Genomic DNA, 27,927 nt, shown 5'->3' on the forward strand with positions numbered 1-27,927 from the left:
TGCTTGACCTAAATATGAATCAAACAGGAGGAGCTGGTTGTGCCCTGGTATTACGACTGACACCGCCTGAAAGGCTTTGTGTAGATCTGGAAAAAATTAAAACAGCACACAAAGGTATTTGGTAAAATTTAATACACAAAATTATACAGTTACAGAATAATATTATAAAATTAAAATTGTATTTCTTTAAAACATGAGTACATTATTTTCGTTTAGTAGGATAAATGGTGACAAGTGTCACGGGCTGTTACAAGCTGAATATAACCAGGAGTTTACAGAGGAAATATAGATTAGCAGGGCATTGAATTGACAAGAAGATGATAAATGCACACCCATTCAGTGCTGCATAAAATTATAAATACACTAGGTAAAAATACTCTGTACTCAATCCAGAACAGCAGGCAGCAAGGCCAGACCATGTTCTGTATCATTCTGAAATCGCCTCTCCCAGCCCAGAAACCTGTGCGAGAGCTGTGAGAACACAGCATGGCTTTGAACAGCCTGCTTCAGCCCTGAAGAGACTGGGGAAGGACAAAGCAGTCAGGTTTTGTATGATAAAACAAGGCCACCCAGAGGTAGCTGGTTTTGAAAAGCTGTCCAAAAGTTGTACAAATATCAAGACTTAAAGAAGGCTGAGTTTTCTGACACCCCCAGTATTGTAAAATAATTTCTCAGGAGTTCTTCTTGAGCATTTAGGAACATTTGCAAAAAGACAAAAGTACTAGCGCTGGCCAGCTGCTAAATGTTTCATAAAAAAACCAATATGCATGACCACTTTCTGTAGTTGACTTCGTAGTTTAAAGTAACTGTTAAAGTAACCAAGAGTATCAGCCACAGCCCAGCAGTGAGCAGAATGAAGAATGAGTTTCTTACAAAACAGCCCTGCCATTCTTGACAATCTCCAATAAATGACCCCCTCTCCTCTCTCTTGCTTGAGAAATAAAGCTCTTTTCTTTACTCTTCTATCAGCCCATTTAAAATTGGGTTCAAGAGAGTTGTTCAAAAAACAATCTCTGCACTAACAACTTGTAGTTGTAGGACTACAACTGTTTTGTAGAAGGAAACTTGCTCTGAAAATGTCCTGACATCATGCAGCAAAAGGCTGCTTGTTAGCAAGTACATTTGCCTTTAGAACCACAATTTAAATGTTTTAAAAACATAAAGGATCTCAGATTTAGTGCAATAAAACGTGATTTGTCCATATGCATTACCTGATTTTTTAAAAAATAATAAAGCCCTGTTAAGGAGGAATGTAGTAGCTTATATTTTCTCCTAGAAGTGTTCTAGTACCCTTCATTTCCCCAACCAGTTTAAATCTTATAAGCTCCCTGTACAGTGAATCTGCTCCACTTGAGATCAACAGAAACATGGGTGGAATATTTGAAGACTCTTCAGATGTACTGGGAAACACTGATAATGATCAATTGCTCTCCATGTGAGGAGCTTACAAAACCCAGTGACCCAACTCTATAACATCATGTATTATAAATACAATTTTTCTTGAGCTTTTCAGTACCAATCAGCCAGTTAACTCTGCCCTGCTGATGTATTGTACTGGGACCAGTTATCTACTTCCTCATATAAACAGGCATGGCAAAGGTACTGTGAGTCAAATGTTCTGCCTGTCCAGGAGACACTCCCCATCACTACAAACAGAAAGCTCATTCTTTACACTCAAACAGAACTCCCCCCCAAAGAAAAGTGGTGACAGTTAAAAGATTAATTTCTTTATTGTAATTTAAGGAGCAAATATAAATGCCAGTCCCCAGAACCTTTAAGAACTGCAAACCTTTGATATGTTTCCCCTGAATGAAAGATCCCAGGTGTATTCATCCGGGCAGGTAGAGGTTTTTTCACTCTCAGGAAACCGCAGATGAGCAGCTCAGCACACGAAGCCCGCGGGCCTGCTGCCAGTAGTCCGGTCTGCACGTTCTTGACCCGGGAGGTCCTAGTTAACGGTCCGGGAGCGCTGGCGGCCATCCACAGCTTTGGGCTGGTTGATGGAAGGGTAAGGACTGGTCCTCACTGCCGGCTCTCTTTCCTGCTGGAGCTGGCTCTGCTGGGAATACTCCTCATACCACTCCTGAAACACGGCATGGGACACAGGGCACACAGTGTGACTACTGAGACAGGCCACACCAGAGCAGAGGCGTCGATCATCTCAAGAGCAGCTTCATTTCTCAATATCCAAACTCCCCTCTGAAACCATCCATCCAGCTATCTAATACAGGGCTGTGAGGGGAGCCGGCTGGGAACAGGCGCTTGCCTGGACCACCCTGGACAGGACGCCAGGCTACTGCAGGACACGCACACTTACACCAGGGCCAGCTCTCCCCGACGCCAGTGGGAGGAAAGCCCCACAAACATTGAGAGAACCAGCACCACAGTCACTGAGCTCGGGGTCGCAGGGGTCTGAGGCAGAGATGCTAAACACCGCACCACTGAAGCCAAACATTACAAAAATAACATGGGAGATGAACGCAAACTAGGTATAATAGTGGAATACTTCAATTCTGCAGGGAGGTAGTGGTTGTGATAACAGTTGCAAGGCTCTTAAGATTCCCTAGCTGCTTGCTCAGGGTCAGTTCACACAGTCAGTGCTGCCCTGCCCGTGTGATAACCCCCCACCGTACCTGGATCTCCTCCTCGTACATGGTCATGCTCAGATCGCTCTTCGTGCGGGAGCGCCTGCCCAGGAACACCAGAGGCTCGTGCTGCAGGGGGCAGGAGAGAGAGGGTGACGCTGAGAGAGCCGGCTGGATTCTGTCTGGCTCTGCTTCCAGTTGTATGCACAATAAAACGGTGAGCAACAGGCCACAGCAGAACAGGGCTACAATTAACTTCTTCATTAACAAAACTGAGGTCTACACCCTGGGCTTCCTCAGAGACTGTCCAGGGGTACCCCAGAAATAAAGGGGTGCTGTTCCCTCCCCCTGTTGGAGTGGCTTTAAAGTTGTAAAGAGTGTAAAACTCAACACTCAGAGCACTGGCAAATCTGCAGTTCTGATTTTAAGAGCAATAATGGCATTTTTCCATTATATCAAACTGAAATATACATTTGGTGTTAACTGGGTCATCCTTTTTGGGAGAAAATTCTTGAAAACTGGTCCCCAGGCAGAAAAGACTGAAAACCTCTGCACTATAACAATTACTGTTGCACTTACAGAACACAGGGTGTAAAACTGCAAAGAAGAAAGCCGTGGTTTTAAAGGGGGTCATTGTCTGGTCATTCTTTGCCCCAGAAAGCCACAATCCAGTAAATTTTATAGATCACTCTAAATAACCCTTTTCTAATGATTGAACAAATTACTGGTTTTAATTATTAATAATTTACATGTGTTCCCAATTAATAAACCTCTGGTCACCCAGGATTAAAGAGTGTTTAAGTACCAATCAGCCGGCCTGTGTATAAGGGAGGTGGGATACATGCATGAGTGTCAGGACTGAGCTCTCACCCCACCGCGCTCCATATTCAACAGCACCCCCTGCAGGGAAGACTGGACGGATGCCCCAGGGCAGGTTTTCTTGTACAGCTCCACAGTAGCCAACACCTCCACTCTCGTCACCTCTGCCTCGAACACGATGCCGTTCTCACCTGTGGAGGGAGAGACACACCGTCACCTCGGCGCTCACCCACACCCACGACTGCGCCGCGTCTCTTCTCCTTCCAGCTGGCCACGCGTATTCCCAGAGCCACCCTTCCGCTTCAGGAGTTAGGAAAAGCCAGCCTGTTTCCCGTTTCAGTGATTCAATTACTAAAGCAGAGTGTTGGTACCATGTTTTTATAAATTGCTGTCTCTCAAGAACCAATAACTGAAGGCACTGCCCTGGCTCATTAGAAGCCCTTCACAGGTTTATCCAGAGACCAACAATAAAACCTCTGCCTAACCAATTCTCACAACGTCCATTCCTCAGGATGTACTGTCTTTGTAAGGATATCTTCTCGCATGGTCTTCACAAATATAGTCTTCCCTGACCTTCTGGGTCGTCCACAGGCGCGCGGTTCTTGCGGCTGTAGTTCATTCTGAAGACAAAGGCATCCAGAATGAAGGCCACGATGATGGTCATCACTACCTGCGTCAGGCAGAAAGACAGGTGTGTTACACCTCCGGACATCGGTCTCCCACCTCAGCCAGTGTCAGTAAATCAGCAGGGCTAAATACCCCAGTGCAAGTGACTCCTTCTGTACAGCAATTTCGCCAAGTGCCTTAAAAGGTTGCTATCTTTACAAAAGAAAATGGGAATCGTGTACAACTGAAGCATGTGTCATGTCAGAGAGGAAAAGCTGCAGTCGGGTTTGGCTTTCCCAAGTGTTACCATTCTGCCCAGCTCAATGCATTTTCTGAGAAGCAGGCAGTTTACCCACACTGGAAGATTACAGCTTCTGAGAGGCGTGTTAGCATTTAGCTCCAACACAGAAGTAAAATGGAAGTTTGCAAGTGTATGTCTTTCCCCTCAGAAGAATTCTAACAACACTGTTTATTCGCAAGCTGTGTGAAATGTCCGGCAGCTTGTGGCTGAGCTTACCATGGTCACAATGTAGAAGGTCATGAAGTACAGGCGGCTCCAGTGTGTTGTTTGAGACGTTACCCCTTCCTGAAGGGAACAGTACAGAGGAGTCAGGAACACAGGCCATGACGGGGAGATGACTTATTACCAGCCAGACTGAAGGAGCTCAAACAGTTAAGTCTGAGTTACGAAGCTTCTTAAAGGGAATAAGAAAGACTAACTATAGTAATATCAAGGCCTACAGTGTATGGAATACAAATGCCTAAGTGGAAATTCTGAAAGTAAGAGTTTGTGAAGAGTTAATAAAATAAAACTTCATGAAGAAAATAGCAAATGGACAAAATATATTTTATTTTATTTTTTCAGAATTCAGCGTACAAGAAAATGATTTGTTCTGATGGGCTGATGGCCTGTTCTCATCACAATGGTGAAAGAACAATATGACTTGGCTTTTAGACTACAGCTGATGAGCAGGTTCCTTTTTTCTGTCTACTACAACAAACGTATGAGTTTCTAGTAATTATTAGTCATTATCTAGTGGAGCACATCTTTAACGAAATGAGCAAGACCTCATCATCTATGATGCTTCACACTCACCATAGTTATGTACCAGTTGTTGACAACAGTCAGCTCAAACAGTGTCACTGAAAGAAAGGATAACAGCAAAAAAATGTTTTTCATTTCAACACAAAGGACTTGCTAAGCAGGACATGAAACAACTCAGATCAGGAAACAATGAAATACAGCGTTACTGTTACCACACGAAGGCTTGGATGGAGTAGAAGAATTTAACAAACTAGTCTGATGTTACAACATGAACATTTTGTCATGATCTTGTCTGACACCAACCTAAATCTATGAGGCACAATGCAAAGATCTGTATAGAATAAGCAAGTTGAGAATGATGACTGCATTTATACCTGAACTTTCTGTATCAAGAGCCAGAATAATACTAGAATTATTGCCAGTGAAATTTGCCAACTACAGTATGTGATCAGCGCTGAATATCACAGTCTTACCAGGAAAAAAAAAACAACTTTCAGATGAAAATGATACAGTACAAGTATTAAATTAAGATTTAACACGTAGATCAGTTATGACATCAATTATCTAATATATGCCTCTCTCCTCTTGTTTCCTAGTTCTCTCTCATGGGTAATGGAGGTGTGAGTTAGTCAAGTCTCGTTGTGGTTCTTTCTGGGATGTTTCAGTTCTACGAAAGAGTGACCCATCAAGCACAGACGTGTCCATACTTTGTGTTGTTACCTCCCTCATTCCTTAGTCCTGTGAACAGCAGGAATTCCATATTTACATCTACAGTATGTATAAAGGGCCTGCCAACCAATGGGATGCTTTTGGATTCGAAAATGAATACAATTTTTCATTGAAAAAATAAATTCAGCTGAAGGGTAAGAGGTCAGGTAGTCACTCTGCTCATCCACTGAAAAACCCAGAGCGATCAATCACACCCCTTGGCATCTTCAACCCTACCAAAGCTGCTGAGAATGTTGTTGAAGTTGTTGAGATAGTAGTAGCCTTCATCCAGCACAGTCCGGTTGCCCACGGTGATGCTGACCTGCCGATAGGAGTCGGCCACAGTGCTGTTGCTAAGAGACAAGACAGGTCTATTAGGATGTATTTAGGCTTGGGATTTTGTGAGCTAACCAATTGCTTCTGAATAATATGGTGAACAATACTGCAGAAAGAGTTGGAAAACCTATTTATTCCTCTGTAATAAAACCTCAAACATGCATGTATAAATGTATTCATTACTGCTTCCAAAGCAGCCCAGTTATCCCCAGTGCCATATGTGCACACGAACAGGACTGGGAGTGGAAGAACCGTCTGCAGCGATCAGCAAAAATCTCCACAGTTCAAGCATTTTGAGAGCTGAATCTTTGTGAGCTTTATGAGCAGAGCAACATGGACCACCACTGCAATTTTCTGATGTCTCAATCAACACTTGAGGAAGAACAAAACCAAGGATTGGGACAACTGGCAGCAGAACTAGGTAAATAACTGGGTTTAAAATAAAAAAAATAGCTTTATTAATGATCTTACACGCAGCAGTTTGGGTAGACAACACCAGCGAAGAACTCCATCCCCACAATGGCAAAGGAGTAGTAGAAAATGATGAGGGTCAGTCCCAGACTGCAGATAAAAACACAGACACCAGAGATCACCACCAGCCTGATGATGAAATGCCACAGAGCAGGGCACTTTAAAATGAGTCTCGACATCCCACAGGGGTGTTAAGTACATCAAAAACCAGTGGGTGGTCTTTGCAGTACATTTGCTTTGAATGAACACTTGTGAGCTGTAAGGCTCTCTGATTAAAAAAGGACAGATAACCACTTAACAGGCTCTTGCTGACTGTTCTCATGTTCCTGAGGCATTGTTATCTGTCTTTAAGCAAACAGCAGTCTAGACAGAATGGGTGAATATTAACAGCTATGAGAAAAACTGACAACTGGTATTAATCAGATTTCCAAGTTGAGATTAGCTGGATCAATACAATTAAGAGTAACAAAGTACTGCAATTTACTTTACAACACAGATGGAAAAATGTAGAATTTTAAATTCTGGAATTCCAGTGCTGGTTATAATTTTTAAGTCAGATACATTTGACCAAATCTGATTTCTATTTTAAATATGTCAGCTCAAGATATTACAAGAATGGTATGTTCTGCTGGAAAGGTCCATCTTGTCTAATGTAGGGGGAAAAGCTCAGAGGTGTGTGTCCCCTGATTCCTGAGGACTGCAGGTACACACCAGGCCTATAGGCATACACACCAGTATAAAGTCCAGTGCTGTCCAGATTACTATAAGTCTTACATGAAGAAAGTCACAAGTGTAGTGTTGAGGGTCAGACTCCCTCTCTTGGTGAGAAAGACAATTCTGCACCCAGCTCCTACATCATGACAGCCTGCCAGCGTGGGACTTTCCCAGCTATATACCTGTAATATAAACTTTCTCTGTTGGTCTGAAAATAGATCAACAGCAGATTGTCTAAATTGTCTATTTCCAGCCTTTTCCCATTGTGAAACACGGGTGGATCCATATGAAGTGTAGGACTGTTCACAGTGCCCCTGAAGGTTACCTGGCCATTCTGGGAAACAGCTCAAACATGGTATCCAGGACGTTACGGTACCTCTGCTTGATCTTAAACAGCCTGAAACAGAAGAACACAGCAAAAATCAAATTTCAAAACACACAAGAAACAACCTTGTCACCCTGCCCTCTGAATGAGCACATTTACCCCTTCAGCTCCTCGGGAGACATCAGCTTGTTCACTTTTGCATTTAGTGAGATAAAAGAGAGGAATCGAGTAATTCTAATATCCAGTCAGACAGCTCTTCTTCACTTTCCTCCAGACGACAAGGTTTCTTGGTGTGAGTGTAGAGCAGACCCTGCTGAGAGTCTGCCAGGATACAGTAGCCCGCTCTACTGCTCTGCCTGAGCTCGCCTGCACACACTGTGGTGAGAGGGAAGAGCAGGTGGGGTAGACACCGGCCTCACCTGAGCAGCTGCAGTGGCCTGAGCACCACAATGAAGTAGAAGGGCTCCATATCAAACGCCAGGACGAGGAGGCCCAGAAAGGCAAAGACTGTGACTGAGAAGTCAAACCTGGGGACACACACAGCAAAAGAACATCAGAAAACAGACTCCTGCCAAAGACCACACAGACACCTCATAGAGCTGATGTCCAGGCTGATGCCACCTGAGGCTCTCAGTTCCCATTTCAAAAATCCATTCCCAATCCCCAGCAGAACTGGCAACTGATTTGTACAAACCATCTGGAACGGAAAATGAGGACCTGTTCCTGCTCTTGGGTAGAAGTATTAAGGAAGTCCTGCTGCTGGAACCAGGATCAGTAAACAGTTTCTGGAGTGACAAAGGGATCGTCGTTATCCACAGAGCTGTGGGCGTGTGGAACCCATTCAATCTGACTACCTGGGGTTCACTAAAATCCAGCCACTGAACTCCCAATAGGAATAGGAATATTGTTCAATATTTTGCATCACCTTAGTTGCACGTATTAGGAAGGACACTTAAAAAGTCTTCATTACTTACAGGTTCCATCCAGAGCTGAAGTATTCTAGGGGTCCCAGTCCTGAGATTTTTAACAGCATCTCCACACCATAAACTGGCAGAGAAAGAAACTCGAGAGGTTCATCTAGTCAATTCAATTCAATTCAATTCAAGGTGCTTTATTAGCATGACCGATGGGTACAATCAGTGTTGCCAAAGCAAATGAAAGTAATGATATTTACATGAATATGTCTCGTCTTGTCTAGTCTAGTCTCGTCTAGTCTTACAGTGACCTCTAGAGGCTGAAAGGGGTCTTGCACCACTCTCCCAGCCACTGGAGCGTGTTAGTGATAATTCCTCCAGAGGGCGCCTCGTCAGGTGCCAACACTAACAAAGTCTGGAACCTCGCAAACAGTGAAGACGTCGATTTCTAAAATCAGCAGAATTTGATCTTTCACACAGCTCTCATTTATTGTACTTTCAAGTTTATTCTAAGTATTCTCAGGCAGAAATGAGAAGAATAGCACAGACACGCAGATGTTTTAGCACTGAGCAGATAAAGGGGACAAGAATAACTAAATCAATGATACAAAAAATATTCAGATGCCTCATGTTTTGATGGTTAAAAGGTGAACTTACTTGTGAGGAAAACAATGTAGCTCCAGGGCACTAATTTGGACAAGGAGAATCCACCTAGAGTCAGGAGAAAGGAAGAGCTGTCATGACCTGCACTTGTAGCACAACAGCTTCCTGCACACTTTGGGCGACACAAGCTGAAGAAGCTACGCCAAGCGAAAGCAGGAGTGAGATTATTTTTTTCACTTTAACAAAAGGTTAAAAAATGAATTAGTGATACTGTAAATATAGCGCTCAGACTGTACACTGAGTGCGTACCTTTACTGGCTCAGACACATTGGAGCTTCACATTGTTTTTATTTGATGTAAGACTATTTTCGTGCTGTAAATAATGTAAAAACAGCAAAAGCTTTAGGCCCTGATACTGATATACTGATTTAGGCGAAACGGCTTTAATGAAACAACAGTACCACACTCTCTGGATATATCCACAAGGAACAATCGTGCACGGCAAAAAAAAAATAGTGATATTTTTATATTTTTATTAAATTAAATTTATTTCAATTATAATTTAAAAAGACATCAATGCCGTTTTATCTGATTTCTTCTTCCCACAATACAGTACTCGCCACACGATAGTTATAAGTGTTTAATGTTTAACTGTTTTTTAGAATTCCCTAACCCATGTACCCTGAACATGTAGCAACACATTATGTACAGAATGTAAATAGCATAATACTGCATTAAGAGTGAAAATGTATTTCTTGGCTTTTTGGAAGTAATTCAGTTATGAGGATTAGCAGGTTATTCTTACTGTTTAACATGAAGGTGTCTACAAGGATCCAAATACCATTTACTGCAACAACAGCATCTGCCAGAGAAAATAAAAAATGTTCAACAGTTAATTCATGAAAGGATGTTTGGTACGATATGCTGAGTGCTAATCGCATGCTTTCACAGAATGCAAACGTAATTTTTTATGATTAACAGTTTCCATGTAGAACCATAAGGGTGAGGTTTTTCTAATAAATGTATCCTATCTGTGGCTTGTTATACAGATTCTGGATGAAATAAGAAAATATTTTGATACCATATGATTGGTATTCTTCATGCTGCCCAAGTTACAGAAACAATTTCACCATCTTCTGGCCCAGGTTATGTACAACACTTGGTCTTAGGCACTGATTGAGATTTTGGCAATTAATAACCAAAAGGTCACTCAATATAAAACACTATTTAGGGTGCACTTTAATTTTATTCTGGATCCAATTGTTTTTTGTTTTCTTACAGACATTTCAAGGAGGGTATCAAACAGAATGACTTATCTGCAGTCACATGCTGGCCAGGATTACATTAAAACACACTCATTTGCCAACTATGAATAAAAACCCAAGACGTGATGTGGGTTCATTTACCTAACTGAAACCCACAGGTAAGTACTGGGCTTGTAATTTGCATTTAGTGGGTATAACAAAGTTCTGATTTAATTTTTGCCACAGTGGAACACTTCAAGGTGTCGCTCTATAATTTGAGTATTAGTGTACATCACTGGATTTTAATTACCTCTATCTTGTCATTGTCTCTCCCCCCTCATCTAGATTAGCTCAATTTTCTTCTCACCTCTATTGTCACTGCATGACTGATGCAAGACCCTTCAATTTATTTCCTTTAATTATCTGCATGTCACTTCAATGCACTTTGCACTCTACACTCTAATGCTAGAAATGTAGGTAGTTCCAGTTCAAAAGACAAAAACCAGGAAATAAAAGATGACTTACACATTGCATACTGGAAAGCTTTGGATTTTACAAGAATATTAATGCCTGTAACAGAACAGAAAAAAAATAATTAAAAGCCTTAATTTCAAACCGAAGTCCTGCTGAAGAATCTAATACTAAAGAAGAATGTTTCACAAAACCGCAAATGGAATATCTCTATTCCAATTAATTCTCACAATTCCGCATTGCATATCCATCACAATCTTCTTACCTTTGAAAATGAGGAAGGGAGTGTGAGGGAGATCATCAAACCAGTGTTCCCCACTCCTCCGCGCCTTAATAAAACACACAGCTTGGTCAGCCAAAACAAGACAAATTCAACTGTAAACCAAGAGCGAGCAGAGACGGATAGAGACATACCTTCCATTTCAAGCCAATTACTTCATAGAAGTTATAAAAATCCTTCAAGCTGGAAAACAGGAAAAAGACAGCATTACTGCAAAGGTAACGGGAATGAAAGCTTGTCTGGTATCTGGGGAAAAAGAAATATTCTTCTTAAAGAATGGGGATGTGTCATTGTACCCTGTTTCCAGAGCTGGCTCAATGAGATGATCTGCTCAATTTCACTGGAGAGGACTTATTTCAATAGGACAGGCGTTCTGGAGCGATTCCATTGGATCTGGGGTTAATTTCTTGAATGTTTTGAAAAAGAATGAGATTTATACCGCTTCCATGCGTAACTGTTTATGACATTGATTACATCTATCGCAGACTTTATTTTTATGTGAACTAGAAAACTGTAAAAAGGCATAAGCAAGTCTGAGCTTTTTTGTTTGGCAGTTTTTTGTGGGGTTTTTTTGTATCTTGTTAAGATTATCAAAAAATGTTTTAAATAAAAAAAAGCTTATAACAGAACACCCCCTTAAAAAAGAGATCCAGAGATTGAGTAATTCCAGCTTGAGGCCTGGGTCGCTGCTTTATGAGCAACAATCTGTTGTCTCCATTATTGATGAATTCCAGCAAAGAAGAGGACAGGGCTGTGTGACAGGACAGCCTGCGAAGAAGACCAGTAAGCTATGCATAGGCTGGTAGTGTCTTTGGTAATGGCTTAACCAAGCTCTTCCACTGCCATGGTTAATGGAAGTTGCCTGGCTGCCGGATGAATATTTGAAGCATCTTCTGGGATAAAAAATAATAGTTCAAGACTGAATTATGTCCTGTTGCTTAAATTGAAAAATCACTCAAATTAGTGGTGTGAATGTGAATTATCCAGGACTGTCAGAACCAGTCAATTATAAACAAACTCATGTCTCTTCAAAGTTTTGCACAGCAAGATGGACAGGCTTAAGTGTCAAATGGAAACTGTACTCTACAATTTGGTTCAATCAGCCGAAGTTGATTAAATAACACAACTGGCACACCTGGCCGGTGTTGTGTTACATACAGCATGAAAACAAGAACGTGCAGAGGCCACGCGTTAAGGGGCTACAATGTTCAGGAACGGCTGGCAGCAGGGAAGAGGAGTCTCCAGTATGCGCGTTTGCGACTGGGCTGGGAAGAGCTTACCTCAGCAGGGGGCTGCCGCACCGGTTGAGGGCCTTGAAGGTGAGGAAGCGGTCTCTGGCGTTCATCCGCGGGCGGTAAAACCGCATCAGCCCGTCGAACTGCTTGAAGGAAACGCCGGTGGGTCGCTGAAGGAAGACAGGCTACTCTTAACAGTGCTACTGAGGACATTCGATCCTGTCTCTTATTAGAACAACCTTCTCTGGAATAATCTCTTGCAGATTTCAGGTATTCTGTTGAAATCATAATTCACCTAAAGCACAGGTAAAAGCTGCCCTAAACATTTATTAAAACAGATCACTAGCTCATGCAGCGAGGAAGCAAACTGCCATAGGATTGTCTGTATTCTGATACTGACACACCAATTAAACCTGAGCAATATGAGCTGCAAAGAGGTAAACTAATCCTTTTGACAACTGTTTAACTCAATTAGTTCCTTGATTGTTGGCATTTGGTAATCAGGTAATTGCTTTGCACAAATCAATGAGTTCTGTGCTGTGTGCTGATGTGTAGCAGGTGTGGGCATGGCTATAGGTAGTGTGAGGAATGTGAGCTTCAATCATGTACAAAAGCACACGGGGATGCAAAGTGGGCCAGCATGTCTTTGAGAGAAACTGGACCATCTGTCAAGAAACATGGGGACAACACGCAAGCTCTACAGGAAAACTGGAAACAGTTTCCTAAAATTCAGTCATCGGCACAGAGACATGGCGGAAGTCCTCCAAAGACAGACTTTCAAGGTGCCTACGAGCCGGTGTAGAGAATGGGCTTCACCAAGATCTTGTGTCTCATGAGGACTAGGATTCTGCACACATGTCTCTGAGCTGTGTGAGTTAGAACAATAAATAACAACAGAAACGCCAAAAGATTTACTGTGAAAAAGGGGAAATGAAAGAAGTGAGAAACTAAAAAACAAAACTTAAAAATGGAAGTGATGTGTATCAAATCCTCTTTGGACACAACTTGTATCCATGCACAAAAATATACATCTCTTAGACACATAGCAACTGAGGCTTGAATTAATTTGAAAATGCTTTTGTCAGGTTTTACTCGTGTTTTCAATCAGTTAAAAAAATGCTGAAAGCAGCATACAAAGAAACTCTAGACAATTCTTTTCACAAGTTTCTTTTCACAGCCAGGAAAGATTTGCTCAGAAAAAATTGTCAATGAATAAAGAAATTGAAAGTAGTAGTTCAGATGCAGCCGATATTATTTCAATAAAAACTATATACCTAGATCAATCTTACAAATTTGTCAGGAGGGACAAAAAGCATCCAATAATAAATGTATATTTAAATAATGTCTTTAATTTCAGTGCTTCTAAGAGTATTGCACACAATTAAGAGGAAAAGTTCTAGTTCTTTATAAACCAAACAAAAATATAGAATTTTTCACTTAAAAATGTAAAAGAATAAATCAAAATTCCTGATCTCAAAAGGAATGAACTATTTTCCTTATGTTGACAGACAGACACACTCACTCACACCAGGGCCAATTTTCCCAGGAGCCAATTAACCCAGTATCTTTGAGGACTGTGAGAGGAAACTGGAGCATCCAGAGGGAACGCTCTCAGACATGGGCACATACAAACTCCACACAGATGGTAGGTCCAGAATTGAACCCAGAGTCCTAATTTTAATCACAAATTCTAACAAACTGGGTAACAGTTAAGACTTATCTAAACCTATTACACGCTTTCTGCTACTAAACCATTTTCATTTCATTTAATAATTGTAAGAAACCTGAAACCAGACTACCACCCTGAACAACCAGAGTTAAAGCCCAAGCTTTAAACACATGGAACCACTGTAGCAGCTCTTGCAGATAACGGTGCTCTAATCAAACTGCGACCGGATCGGGCTTCCCTTTGCACTCACCTGTCTGCTGACCAGGAGCTGGAAGGCATGGTCAATGGCTGACCTCTTGTGCAGAAGCAGGGATTTGAACTTCATCTTTTCCACACCATTAAAAGTGTCAAACACCACTGCCAGGAGCTAGGCAGACAACGACAGAAAGTCCGATCTGATTAAAAGGAGTAGACTTCCCTGAGAACACACTTTTGTTAAACTATGCTACAGCTGCAAAGTCCAATAACCTCTCTTTTCTCTTCTGTTGGAATTCCTTCAGACCTCTTTAGGGAAACTGGAGTGGTAGACGAGGTTCCTGTTGACTCACACTAGAACCATGGCAGCTCTGGATTCAAATACACACGCGAATGCAGCACAACATGTGATTGTACTCTGTGCATAAGGAGTGGTGGCAGGGATGCTGGCATGGGAGTCCCTTTCCCTTTACCACCGGGCAAGCCAAGCCTTTTTGTGAACTAGAGAGGACTCCGGGTCTCTCTACGTCATGTATAAGATGACAGGTGGTGGATATATGCACAGGCAGCATCTTCAAGGGGCTCCAGTACTGTGACTTCTTTTGGCTGCTTTATCTTCCCCACTAATAACTCCCACAACACTGATCAGGCGCCAGTAAGGCAAGAGTTGCCTTCAGACCCAGCCAGCCCTTCCCATTATACTAAAGCTTCCAAGGCCCCTGGTTGTGAGACAGAGCCAGGAGCTGCCCTGTCCCTGCCCCTGCCCCTGCCCCTGCCCCCGCCCCTGCCCCTGCCCCCGCCCTCACTCTTGCCCCCACTGCTCCTGCCCCTGCCCCTGTCCCCGCACCCCCCGCACCCACTCCTGCCCCTGCTGCCCCTCCCACCACTCCTGCCCCTGCTCCTGCCCCCACTACCCCTGCCCCCCCTGCTCCTGCCCCTGCCCCCGCACCCACTCCTGCCCCCCCTGCCCCCGCTCCTGCCCCCCCTGCTCCTGCCCCTGCCCCCGCACCCACTTCTGCCCCCCCTGCTCCTGCTCTTGCCCCCACTACCCCTGCCCCCCCTGCACCCACTCCTGCCCCCCCTGCCCCCGCTCCTGCCCCCACTACCCCTGCCCCCCCTGCTCCTGCTCTTGCCCCCGCACCCCCCGCACCCCCCACACCCACTCCTGCCCCCACTGCTACTGCTCCTGCCCCTGCTGCCCCTCCCACCACTCCTGCCCCTGCTCCTGCCCCCGCACCCACTTCTGCCCCCCCTGCTCCTGCTCTTGCCCCCACTACCCCTGCCCCCCCTGCTCCTGCCCCTGCCCCCGCACCCACTCCTGCCCCCCCTGCTCCTGCTCTTGCCCCCGCACCCCCCACACCCACTCCTGCCCCCACTGCTACTGCTCCTGCTCCTGCTGACCCTCCCACCACTCCTGCCCCTGCCCCCACCCTGTACTCACCAGGTTCATGATGAAGTAGAGCTCGATGGAGAGATAGACGATAAAGAAGATGCAGGACCAGCGGTTCCTGGAATACGCCGGCATCATCACATCTGGAAAGCTGTACAGACGACAGCAGGGCTGTTCTTTAGGAAAGGTGGAGAAGAAAATCCGAACTACACGCACATCTGTGCTCTGCTGGCCAGGCTCTTACAGGGGCCATGATCCATTTCAAAAGGTTTTAGATCGTTTTGGATTTTAGACCCTTTCAATTTGGAAATGCCAAGTCTTTCTGTATGAAGAAATGTATTTCAATCCAGCCTTTAAATCATTAACGGCTTTAGAGCTTACTGTTTAATTGGATCGGTTTAGTCCTTCTCAGGTCTTAAACTTTTCACCTCCTTTTTACTGGATCTGGATCTCAGTTAGAGGTGTAATATGCTTTCACTGGACCTTATTGCTTACAGACAAAAAATATTTTTATTTTGTTATTATAAAACAAATCATAGTGGAAATTGAGAAAACTGCTTGGATCGGAAAACTAGAAGAGATGGGCTGATGTTTAAAACCCTCGATTAAAAGAAACAGTAAAAAAATAAAAAGGTAGACAGGTCTTACTTGGCTGTTGTTAAAAGCACAAACAAGCTGACGATGCTGTTTTCCAAAGTGTTAAAATACTGAAAAACAGAGAGATTTGCATAGTTAGAAAGACACTGCAGAAAGAAGAAGATTCCAAAGATAAAGACTGAGTTTCTCTCAACATATGATTGGTACAGCTAAGACATTATATACAGATTTCTCAGCAGTGGTGATTTAAACCACAGTATGAATGCAATCAACTTTAACTGCAAGGCTCAGCTACAGTATAGAACACCCCTAAACTCCAAACATTATGCTCCAATGTTTTGATTTAGATAAATAATCTAAGCAATCTTTCTTATGAAGCAAAACCAGAAACAAATTCTGTATCTGAGTGATATACTTGATTAGGACTGATCTGCCACAGAAGAAAATGAAGATACAAATCCTCAGAAACAGAAACTTACTGGGTCTGACGTATTCTGGGAAAACAAATAAAATCCTAGAAGAAATAAAACAACATACAGAAATCATTTAAAATATAACACACTGTATAGTAATAAAGAGGTGGGTTAAAGGGAAAATACTTACCTAAAATAGAGAAAATAACCATGAAAAAGAGAAGCAGAAGCAGAATATCAATGAAAGGAGGCAAGGACTGGAAGATCTGCCTCAGATTCCTGTAAGGAGAGAAGAGAGAGAGACCAGAGAGACACCAGTCAGAAAAGACGCTGAACCCAGAACAATTCGAATGGGTTGACCTACAAGAGACTCGGGGCTACAGCTGCCCATCTCCCACCCCCTACCTCCGGACAGCGCCGCAGTACCGGCAGTCCACCAGGAAGATGGGTCGGAGTGCGCGCGTCACCCGCATGTGGGAGGTCTGTCGGACCAGGACCACTATCGCCTCCACAAACTGCAGCAGCAGTACGCTGGTCTAAGAGGACAGACAGAGGGCGAGACCATTGAACCACAGAGAAGCCAGTGCTGGACTTGCATCACCTCTGCAACTAAAAAGGTTGAGCTCCTTCAGCCTGACAGTGTAGGACATTCCTCAATCCTGGACCCAATGACATTTCAGAACCATTAAAACACACCAAGAGAAAAGATTTCATTTTGTGTGGCGTGTACCCATCCATGCTTGGTAGAAATCATTTTAGAACCCGACACTCTATACCAAGTGACCCCACCCAGATACACTGTAAGCATGAGCCTCTCGGGCTGCTCTGACCTTGACCATGGTCCTCTTGTGGCGGATGAAGGTCTGGAAGCCCAGCCACCTGAGCTTCATGCACAGCTCAAAGGCCACCATCAGCAAGGCCAGCAGCTCCAGGGTAGCGTGGACCTGCAGCCCCCACAGCCGGGAGCAGGGAGAGGAGTCAGTGTGAGTGAAGAGGAAAAGCTTGACAAAACATAGACCTTCATGGAAACTCCCGTTTCAACTTCTTAAAGGGTAACAGTGGATTTAGAATGAGAAGACTACTGCTGACAGGAACGTTCAACAAAGCTGCAAAAAGATGCTCTCTGCCCTAGAACAAAAAAAACCTCCAAATTACAAACTCAGTTTCCGAAGAGGAAGCTTTAGATCACAGACTCCTCTGAAATATACCATATGTGAGTTTGGAATTCTACTTCATTGCAAAGTGGTCCCCTGTAATCTTTGACATTTACAGTAAGAGCTTGTCTAACATTTTCCTTTCAGACGTCTCTAAATCTGAGACGTCCCAGTCTTGATTCTTTTAGGACTTATAGCCTGGACAGCTAGCTGCTTGAATTCCTCGCTGTTACCTTGGATGACTACAAACTCACCGGAAGTTGGTTGTGCACAGCTGTTTGGGTTACCCTGGCCACAGCGGATTAATGACTGAGGTAGATCTGACTGAGGACTTTTACTCATCAAGGCACACAGGAGCTCCAGAATAATCCATTCCACAGAGCAGCCGGGTGAGTTTTGGGAGGCGGGGAACATGCTGTACTCACGTAGACGTCCAGGCGCAGGCTGGGCACAGCTGGAGCCTCGCACAGCGACAGCACCATGAGCAGGAGCCCAGTCACCAGCTCCATCATGTAGAACAGGTGGTTGTGAGCGAAGAGATAGGCGGCCAGCGCCCTGGTGTTGCGGGGGTGAGTGAAGAATTTGTCATTGTTCTCCCCTTCCTGTGGGGCAACACACACACAAGGAACAGCACCCTGAGAGAGCCGCTACACTCCCAGCTGGACCTTCACGTTCAACAAATTCAACAGCTTCTTGGGATGGGTTCGCCCATAATAACTTTGATTTAAGGAAGAAATGAAAGAAAAATGAATCGCGCTGCCATTTTGATCCCTGTCCATTTTGTTCTGGGCACCTGTATGTGTCTCAGCTCCTGCATCCTCTAGGAAAGAATAACAAATAAAGTTTGGACACACTCCTCAAAGTCACCCATCAACCATTCAGCACCTGATACACTGAACATGCTGCAGTGTCTGACAGGGGAGATAGTGGCAGTAACTGCAAGCTCTTCCCTAGGAGGTAACAGAACTTTAACAAGTTTCTTGTTAACCCAAGACAAATTGGCAGACATACCAACCCTCAACTCACAGGCAGTCTGTTTCAGACAAGGTTACAAAAGGGTTTCCTTCTTCAAATAAGAAATAAAAATGCATAAAAGTGACTAACCCCAAATTTGTTAAATTCATTATTTTCATGCTGTAGATTTGTCAGCTGGCGTTGATGCTTATATTTCTCTTTTTCTAAATTAAAATAAGACAGGGGAAAACATCACAGCACTGCACAGTGCTCTGAAGCCCACAGATACAGCTTCTGGAACCTGTACAAAAAATCTATTCCCTGCACTCAACATTACCATTCCAGGTTTTCTTTATCCTGGAATGATTAACTGTAATTCCAAAGTAAGGTCTAAGCAGGAGCAGAAGCACCTACAAGCAATCAAGTACAACACTTTACAAAGTGTAGCCTCTTCAATACCCAGCATCTAGCAGAAACTGTACAAACAGAGGCCAATAACTGCTCCTCACCTGCAGGTATATCGCCGCCTCCTGGTAGTTCATCTCCCAGCTCTGGCGCAGGGAGCCACACTGAGCTCTGTAGTCCTGCACCCCCGGGGTGGAGACTGATGTGCTGTTAACAATGTCATAGCCACCTCCATCTAGAGAGGGCAGAGAGGAGACAATCCACTGGCGACCTCATCTTCAACCGGGAGCACAGAGCACAAGCCCACGCTAAACGCCCAGCGTAACACCAGGCACAACGCCATCACTGGGGCTGGTGATTTCTGCTGCAGAGGCTGGAGAAGGACAAGGGTTCAGGCCGCAATCGCATGCAAAGCTACATCTCTATGCATGTGTTACGTAGAGTGCTGGGAACGGGTTTAGAACAGCTTTGGGTGAAAAACTCCTGAGCACAAGAGCTGGAGGGATAGTTTCTATTTTCACATTCTGCTGGGAACCAAATGAATGTCTGAAGAAAATTCAGAATTGAATGTAAAAATATGAAGTTGGGAACACAGAAAAATATAATCCAAAAACAACTTTTGGTATGTTTAGAATTCTAACAGATGCATACTAATGTAAGAAATCAGTGAGGAACACTGATGCCTACAAACCCAGCCCCTTGACTTCCTCCATTCAATCCAAAGGCGGGCAGATTTGGGGGCCTTCGCTGAAAAGACAGTCACAGCACAAAAAGAGCTCGTCTCCTCCTACATAGTATTAAGAAATAGTCGTTTCAGGAACAAAGTCAGATTGACCCAAATGTGCTTGCAATGTTGGTCTCTTCAAGCACGCCAGAGAGCTCAAATTTCACACAGATGGTGCCGAATCTACTGCCAGACGCTGCATTTACGTGTCAACATCATAAAGAGAGCTACAAACAGTTGCTTGTCTTCAGTGGAATGAAGATCAAAGCAGAAACAAGTAGGATAAAATCTTTCTCTTGTACTTTTTATCCACAGCACCTCCCTACTGTTTTTTTTCTCTCCTTGAAACAGTGCTACAACACAAAGAACTGTGCTCTGGTAAAAAAAACACCCTTACTCTGTAGCGTAATAGTCTCCGATCCTTAAACCAGCAACAGAAGGTGCTATAACTGAATTATGAGAAATGTGGATTATACTGTATTAATCGCATCATGTCTCAGTTAGCTCTAAACACAAGATGAACAGCTGTCAGGGGAGTAAGGATGTGTACTGCCACACTGTCATTCTAGGAAAAATCCTGCCACTGAGCAACAGCTACATCACTTGCACTGCAGGTACTGCTGACTGTGGACCGACACTGTCTCCCCCAACTCTACAGCTGAGAACTACAGAGAGACACCAAACGGTCCTCATCTTAGCTCACCTCTACAGCCACAGTACCAGTGAGGAAGAGAGGAAGGCAACATAAACAAGCCCTCTGCACCAGGAAGAGGAGCCAGGCAGCTCTCAGCAATAATACCAGAATGAAACCGACAAACTCTGGTGACAGTCTATAATCAGGTGCAGAAATTCACTTTCTGAACCTCTACAACCAGATCCTTGTTTGCCGAAAGCTGGCGCAGGACGTTTTATCTGACTCTAATAATTTCACATTTTAAATGGAAATTTGGTAAGAAAAAAAGGTTGAAAAGATTGTCTGGTTAGAGAGAAGAAGAACGTCACTTTATATGAATAAAAAGTGGAAAAAAAACTGAAAAATAACTAAAACCCCCTGATCTGCATTGTAAATGCTGTCACAAACTGACAGACTATAGGGAAAGAACAGGCAAATGTTGAGAATGCAGAACACAGACAGGGTGTAGTCTTCAGACAGGGTGTGTCTGTAATGTACAGGTTGTACAAGTGTACAGTATCTCAGGCTGGCGCCAACACATACCCACGGCATCACCCAGCTGGCTAAAGGAGGATATCTGAGCAGGGGTCTCTGGATCTGGATCTGGAGGGGCTTCGCCAGCAGCGCTGGTCTGCTTGCCATCCATGGCACCTGGGCTCAGTCAGGAATGCCCTCAATGCCTTGCAACAGGATGGAGCCTGGCAGTTTCTGCTCTCTTGTGCTCTGCAACACTTCAGGCAAGTCTCTGCATTCCACTTCACTCCCAATCTGGGCCAGTCATACTCCCAGTGACATCAGCTCCAGCCGGATCTCCGGAGGAGGGAGACTCTCCTGAGTTCAGTGCAAGTCTTCTGACTGTCCCTTAAACATTCCCTTCGAAGTCACAACACACACGTCCAAAACAAAAGGCATAAAGCCTCATGTTTCATTTAAAAAAGATCTTGTGGATTTTCACAAGAATAACAGAGAAACTAAAACAAAACCTTAAAAGAGAAATAAGACAAGCAGGTCCCAGGTCAGATCGAAGATCACAGGCTACTTTCCAACGGAAAAGGGGCTTGCAGGGGGGAAGCAGGGGCTTGAAACACAGGATCTGTAAGCTGAAAGTCTCGTTTTCAGGCTGCTCCCAGATCACTGCTCAAGACAGTCACTGGCCCCCTGCCTGTGAACAGGACTAATGCCGCCGACTGCAGTAAATGCTGACACACAGGAACATTCCTCTTCAGCTATGAACTCTTTACCCTTTGAACACAGCATTGATTACTTTTCAGTAACTTCACAATATTCTGTACTTCTGTTTTTTGTCAGGGACACTATTCTGCAGAGATCCCAGCCTGAAAGAGTTCTTTGCTCTTTAGATGAACCCGAATGGAAACCAAGTGATAAGCTCTACGGTCCACAGCCTCCCAGAGCAGGAAAAGAGAATAATTATTCTTTCAAATGAAAACACAGTATAATTGTTTTCTGAAGATGGCACACCCTACATTCTCCTCTAGGGATCTTTTAAAGGCCAAAGTTCTGAGCCCCAGTGAGGACTACAGTGTTTCTCTCTGCTCTTATAGGGCAACATGTGGTGATCTGTTAGCAGTGGCTTGGTAGAAGATCTAAGTGCGTAACCAAAGAAAAATTAATCTGGCTAAAATCTTCTGTATACACCCCTCTGAAAACAAGCTGAGAGATAATTGATTCAATCGCTACTCTACTAACCAAAAGAAATAGGTTTATACTCAAACAAGCAAAGAAGCACGTTTTTAATTACAGTAACTCAAACCTTTAAAGCTTTAAAAGAGAGTATTTAGAGTTAGATATATGTCAGCTAACTTCTTCCACAGCACTGCAGCGAATACAGACTGTCAGCCTGCGTTCTCTATTCTTCTTCCTGCCAACACGAAGCCATAAACCGAGACAGACTGTGACCTCCGTAAAGCCATCAGCACACAAATCTACACCAGAAGTTCACTAATCCCTCAAAGTTCACAAACCTCTCCTGGGTTCAAACCAATTGAAGTACAACTTATGCATAGTTTTGGTGTGCTTACTTGTGAGCTACTTGTGGTTCACGTAGATATGAGATAATCATCCATTCTTTCTATGACAGTTAAATCAGCTCTTCCATGAATACTTTTAAGTTTGAGGATAATGGCGTCACTGAATATACAATGCTACAAGATCTGGTAATATCTCTGAAGCTAAGAATTATTTCCCATGCAAAACCAGTCATAATTTAATCTCTCCTTATGAACACACACTCCTTATTCCAGCACAGAAATCCACTTCTCAAGAAAAATACTTTCTTGCTACCAGATCGAGTAATTTTTTATTCCTGGAATGCTGTCATGATTTTAGCACAAAGTTTGTCCATCCATTTGTAGACAGCAGGGGTCCATAAAATGAAAAGCCAAATGCCATATTTTTCCGTCTTCTGATCCTCCATACAGATCCAAAGCACTTCTCTTGTGCTGTACAGCACTCACAAGGAAAGGCTCAGGCCCTCATGAGCAAGGAAGTCCTGCTCCCGGGTTCTGAATCTACAGCAGGCAGCTGCAACTGCGACAGGTGGCCCTGACGGCTGTGTGGAGACAAAAACTGTAGTACAGAAGCACCTGCTTAGGGGTTTTGTGGAAAACCAGACCTGTTAACCAATTCTGAAACTACACGCTGATTTCCACTAAAATTGCCAACAGGAGTCCAGTGTCAAAAAGCTGAGACTGGATTTACAGCAGGCTTTTCACTTTCATTCTCCACAAGACAGGATGTGGTCTCTTTTGCCAACTCTGTAAAACACTGGTCCTAGGTAAAAAAAAAAGCACAGCAATTCTTTTGTCATCCAGAGAAAAATGAAAAAAAAAACACTGAGGTCTCAAGCTTGCAAAGTGCAGTACTAAATTCTAAACCAACTCCACCCAGCTGTTAGGTCACAAAATGAGAGCTGATAGATAACTGGAAATGCAGTGAGACCACAAAACTAAAAAATAACCAAAATACATTAATTGATTTTCTTCTTGAACCAGCAAATAAAAAAACAATCCAAAGGCATATTCTTTCTTTCATTTCAACTTAAGGCTAGCTTCTTCTGACAATCCCCCAGTGGCACTGTACAGATCACTTCTGTGCACAGCAAGCTTAAGGCAAAATAAGCTCCCTGGGACAGTGACGATCCAGCTTTCCTGTTCCCCTAATGCCCACGCCCCTAGTTTGCTTCCCATAGAGCAAGAGGCAGGAGTCTGCAAGAGGAAAGACAGTCCTGTTGGGGGTGGGGTGGGGGGGGACTCAGCCGCTGTCCCCACCCCCATGGCACAGAACTGCTCCACCCACCCCTGGGGGGACCAGGGGGCTGACAGACAGACAGACAGACAGACAGACAGACAGACAGACAGACAGACAGACAGACAGACAGACAGACAGACAGACAGACAGACAGACATCTGCTGCTGAGGAAGCAGTTTCTAGCCAGTGAGAGGACACTAAGGCTGCAGGATTAATTTAGTGGGCACATGAACCTGTGATTCTTAGCTTGGGATGCTTATTTTATTTGCTTAAAGCCACAGGAGTCCATTTTATACCCCCCAAAAGTGATGTATTTTTTTTCCTCAGCGTATCCCAGTGTTGTTCTGAAATTGAGTGCTGTTGAGCTTTACTGCCTCACAATGCCTGGGGTGCCATTCCTAATTTTCATGGAGTTTGCATGTTCACACCGTGTTTGTGTGGGTTTCCTCCTGGTGCTCTGGTTTCAAAGACATCCTGACAGGTTAATCTGCTTCTGGGAAAACGGGCCCAGCTGTGAGCGTTTGTTTGTATCTGCCCTGTGATGGACTGCCGTGTGCCCGCTGGGACAGGCTCCAGCTCCTGCTTTTAAGGAGTGGATGGAAGTACGAGTCTCATCCCAAAGCAGAATCAGAAGATGGCACACACACTGAGAACACAATGCAAATTACTGAGATGAACACAGCAAAGCAAAGGACAGTCTGGCGAATAGTGAGCTCACTTGAACATGGCAGTGTGTAGCTCTGTGTATCTGAGCTCACTTGAACATGGCAGTGTGTAGCTCTGTGTATCTGAGCTCACTTGAACATGGCAGTGTGTAGCTCTGTGTATCTGAGCTCACTTGAACATGGCAGTGTGTTGCTCTGTGTATCTGAGCCCACTTGAACATGGCAGTGTGTAGCTCTGTGTATCTGAGCTCACTTGAACATGGCAGTGTGTAGCTCTGTGTATCTGAGCTCACTTGAACATGGCAGTGTGTAGCTCTGTGTATCTGAGCTCACTTGAACATGGCAGTGTGTAGCTCTGTGTATCTGAGCTCACTTGAACATGGCAGTCTGTATATCCCACTTTACAAGAAACTAGAGCCACATTGGGCACATGATGTCACCCTGTTTGAGAGAGGAAATCCTGTCCACATCAATATGCATCCTTATAAAATAAATACACACATCATAAATATTGTCCAAACTATAAAAAGTGATCACATTTGTCCATTTAAAAAACAGCACAAGTGAACTAATACCATTTTTCTGTGCCAGGATCGTGACTCCAGTGGAAGGCCGTGTGGGGACTATAATCTTAAAGCTTACTAATGCACACGTAAAGATGAACTAATTTAGCAGCTGAAGTTCATGGACACTTCAGTCACTCGGGAACCACTTCTGTCCAAAGTGACTTTACTGTAGCAGATGCCAAAAGTTGCAAGAACAACAACTGCAGCAAAGTCAGTAAGAACATTGCAAAGCATAAAGCTGAAGATGGTTTAATGATTTGCTCGGGGCAACACACAGTGATTTAGAAGTACATCCCAAAAATAACTCACTCTTCTTAACCACAACTTTTCCTAGAACACCTTGACTTTTTAATGAGCTGCAAGTAAAATATTCTTCTGTAAATTAGCACACTGACTGGTGGCTAGATTAGCAGTGACTTCTCTTTTGTAGACAAATGGCTTTTGTTAGCCTTCATCTGCAGTGACAATGTTTCATTTGCATTCTAGGGTGAATCAGTCTGAAAAACACTATCTGGTGCATGACACTGACCAACGTTAAGCAGTGAGTGGGACACCTGTGAGTCTTGCACAATAAGCATGGATGAAGACATGCAGCTTAAGCATCTTTCACACCTTGGGGCAGATCCATTTGTTCTGTTTTTAAATGTAAATTAAAATGTTTATACAGCCAAATATAGCCGACACTGTTGACCAATTTCACCACTGGTTAAACATGAAATGAGATTTTTGAATAGGAGACTTATTCTGCATATATTTTCTACAAACTTGTTGTGCTAGTCTAAAATGCTTCTGTGCTTTAATCCAAGTGTAACCCATTCTAGTGAAATACTCTGAATTGTGCCTGGTAGATTCTGTGCTTTTCCTTTCTCTCTCCTGAATGAGGTGAAACAGTAAACACAATAAAAAAAACAAAGTCATTCTTCCTGGGTTGTATCCTGCTATGCAGATGATGGAGGTCTAGAGTCTCTCCAGATGCGTGATTAGCACAGACAGCTGCTGGCTTGCTAGCTATAGCTCTGGCGCCCTCTGTGGAGCAGTCAAGGGGTTCGCACTGCTTTTTGGCTTTTCCAAACTGCCACACAAGAGCCAAGCAGACATCCTGACGATCTGCCCAGGACATCCTCCACTCCTGTGCTGCTGGAATGCGAGATGTCTGTGGTCGCTGATCCCGCCTCGCTTTAAACCTGTTCCTCTTCCTAAACCTTGGGTGTTGCAACAGCACCCCGCTCCACCCACCCAAAGCTCAACTGAAGCACACAGACATTTGCAAACACATGCAAAAAAACATGTTGCATTTCACCAAATTCTCACTGGATGTTTTTGCTGCTGCTGCGATTCTCTGCTTGGTCATCTGCTGAGGATTTCAATTTCAAGACCTCATCCGATTTCAAATTCATCAAGTTCCTCCACTAGTAATGGACTAGAAACCACATCCTTAAACATCTGCATTGGCTCCAGATTTCTTTTCACAACCAGTTTGAGTTGCATTTGCTGGAAATTAAAACAAGGTTTGGCTTCATCTTTTCCTTGTGTGTGGGAAGTGTTTAGCCTCTGTTTCAATGAACTGCTTGCTATGGATACAGGGTTTGTCACCAGTCCCAGGAGGAGTGCATCTTGGTGGAAGCAGAACTTCTTACATGCACTGTATCACATTCCAGATCTTCGGAAATATCTCCCAAATTACATCCAAATCAGCATCATGAACAAGAGGCGCAGTTACTGGTCACCAAGTAGTTTTAACTCATTTAGATGAGACACAGATACTTGGTATGAAAAAGCCTTGTTTTCTTCTCAGTTCCTTTATTTCCATGTAGAAAATGAAATGGTGACACAAGAGCCTACAACGTGTCCCATTGGCACAGCTCTTGATGCCTTCATCAGTTGAGATACAACAAATTTAGGAATATTGGAGAACAAACAGACACAACCCAATTATAAAAAGGTGCTGAAGTCATCAGCCCGACTCGCATCTGGGCATCCCTGCAAGGTGCCAACAAATCCGTTTCAACGCTAAAGCACAGCGAAACGCACTGCTTTAACATCTGAAGGCTGTAAACTGCTGTGAAGTATAAATCGCTCTCAGAGGACCCAAAGCTTCACTGTTCTATGCTGACAGGAAGGAATCAATGAAACTTGTGTTGTTTTAGTGTCAGAATTTGTAAAAAGCTTTTAGAACTCCTCAGGGACGGGCATTAGAGAGCGGTATATAGTGAGGGATTAAATTGGAAGTTTTAAAATCATTTGATTAAGGACGTAAAGCAAAGAGAGGAATAAAAGTTAAAGCATTAAAAAGACCAGTGGGTACAAAGATCACTTTATGACAAAGCTCGGGGAAATAGGCCTTGAAATCTTCCAAACCCACCCTTTAATGATGGACAGAACGTACCTCGTTACAGTGGGTGTAGACTGTGAAACGAATTCAATTATAAACCCTTTTAAGTGAAACAAGACAGGCAGCTATGACACACAACAGACCTTTAGCTCTGGGCGGGCACTGTCATTTCGTGCTAGGTCCTGTCTTTGCAAACTGAACGGTGAACACGAAATTTCCACACCGGGACTCGGTGCAAGAGCACCATCACTCACCCAACAGGAGGGAAGCAAAACTTACTTTCGCTCGTCACCTCCACGTTGTCTGGCTCCTCGCCGGCCAGCAGTCCGCAGCTGGCTTCGTCCCAGGTCAGGATGAGCGGTACGTCGTCATCTGCGTTGCTGGCCATCCTCCGAAAAGGCCTGTCCGGGGCAGGGCGACCCTCGCTCGCTGTCTGTCCCCACAATCAAGCCACCCTAACAAGTGGGTTTCTCGTGCGGCTTATCCAAAACTTCTCCAGCTCCTTTTGCATAATCAATGCCAATCGTCTCGGAGTGGTCAACTGCAACGCAAAACCAAGAGCCAGCA

The 27,927-nt window shown here is 43.9% G+C and overlaps 1 protein-coding gene across 1 annotated transcript; it reads right to left on the bottom strand.

The window, feature by feature from the left end:
• Positions 1-115: 115 nt before the first annotated feature.
• On the bottom strand, positions 116-27,901 carry tpcn1 (two pore segment channel 1). The gene is made up of 27 exons (XM_088935770.1): positions 27,640-27,901; positions 19,238-19,368; positions 18,200-18,376; positions 17,451-17,564; positions 17,026-17,156; positions 16,811-16,899; positions 16,687-16,721; positions 16,259-16,317; positions 15,662-15,761; positions 14,276-14,392; positions 12,402-12,526; positions 11,256-11,304; positions 11,107-11,170; positions 10,896-10,940; positions 9,932-9,988; positions 9,181-9,234; positions 8,584-8,656; positions 8,029-8,136; positions 7,610-7,681; positions 6,571-6,660; positions 6,001-6,116; positions 5,107-5,153; positions 4,528-4,596; positions 3,978-4,074; positions 3,456-3,595; positions 2,634-2,714; positions 116-2,083 (listed from the first exon to the last, which is right to left on the bottom strand). The coding sequence occupies exons 1-27, from the start codon at positions 27,746-27,748 to the stop codon at positions 1,949-1,951; spliced, it is 2,484 nt and encodes an 827-aa protein (XP_088791896.1). The 5' UTR covers positions 27,749-27,901; the 3' UTR covers positions 116-1,948.
• Between the last annotated feature and the right edge of the window lie 26 nt (positions 27,902-27,927).

The sequence above is a fragment of the Atractosteus spatula genome, chromosome 17 (genome assembly GCF_055471065.1).
Source record: "Atractosteus spatula isolate fAtrSpa1 chromosome 17, fAtrSpa1.hap1, whole genome shotgun sequence".
NCBI lineage: Eukaryota > Metazoa > Chordata > Actinopteri > Semionotiformes > Lepisosteidae > Atractosteus > Atractosteus spatula.

Coding starts and splice junctions, on each gene's coding strand:
- tpcn1 (XM_088935770.1), bottom strand. CDS start 27,748: ATGGCCAGCAACGCAGATGACGACGTACCGCTCATCCTGACCTGGGAC. Junction 16,318..16,686: donor CCCAGAATACGTCAGACCCA/GTAAGTTTCTGT, acceptor TCTGTTTTTCAG/TATTTTAACACTTTGGAAAA. Junction 11,305..12,401: donor TGCGGCAGCCCCCTGCTGAG/GTAAGCTCTTCC, acceptor CCTGTTTTCCAG/CTTGAAGGATTTTTATAACT.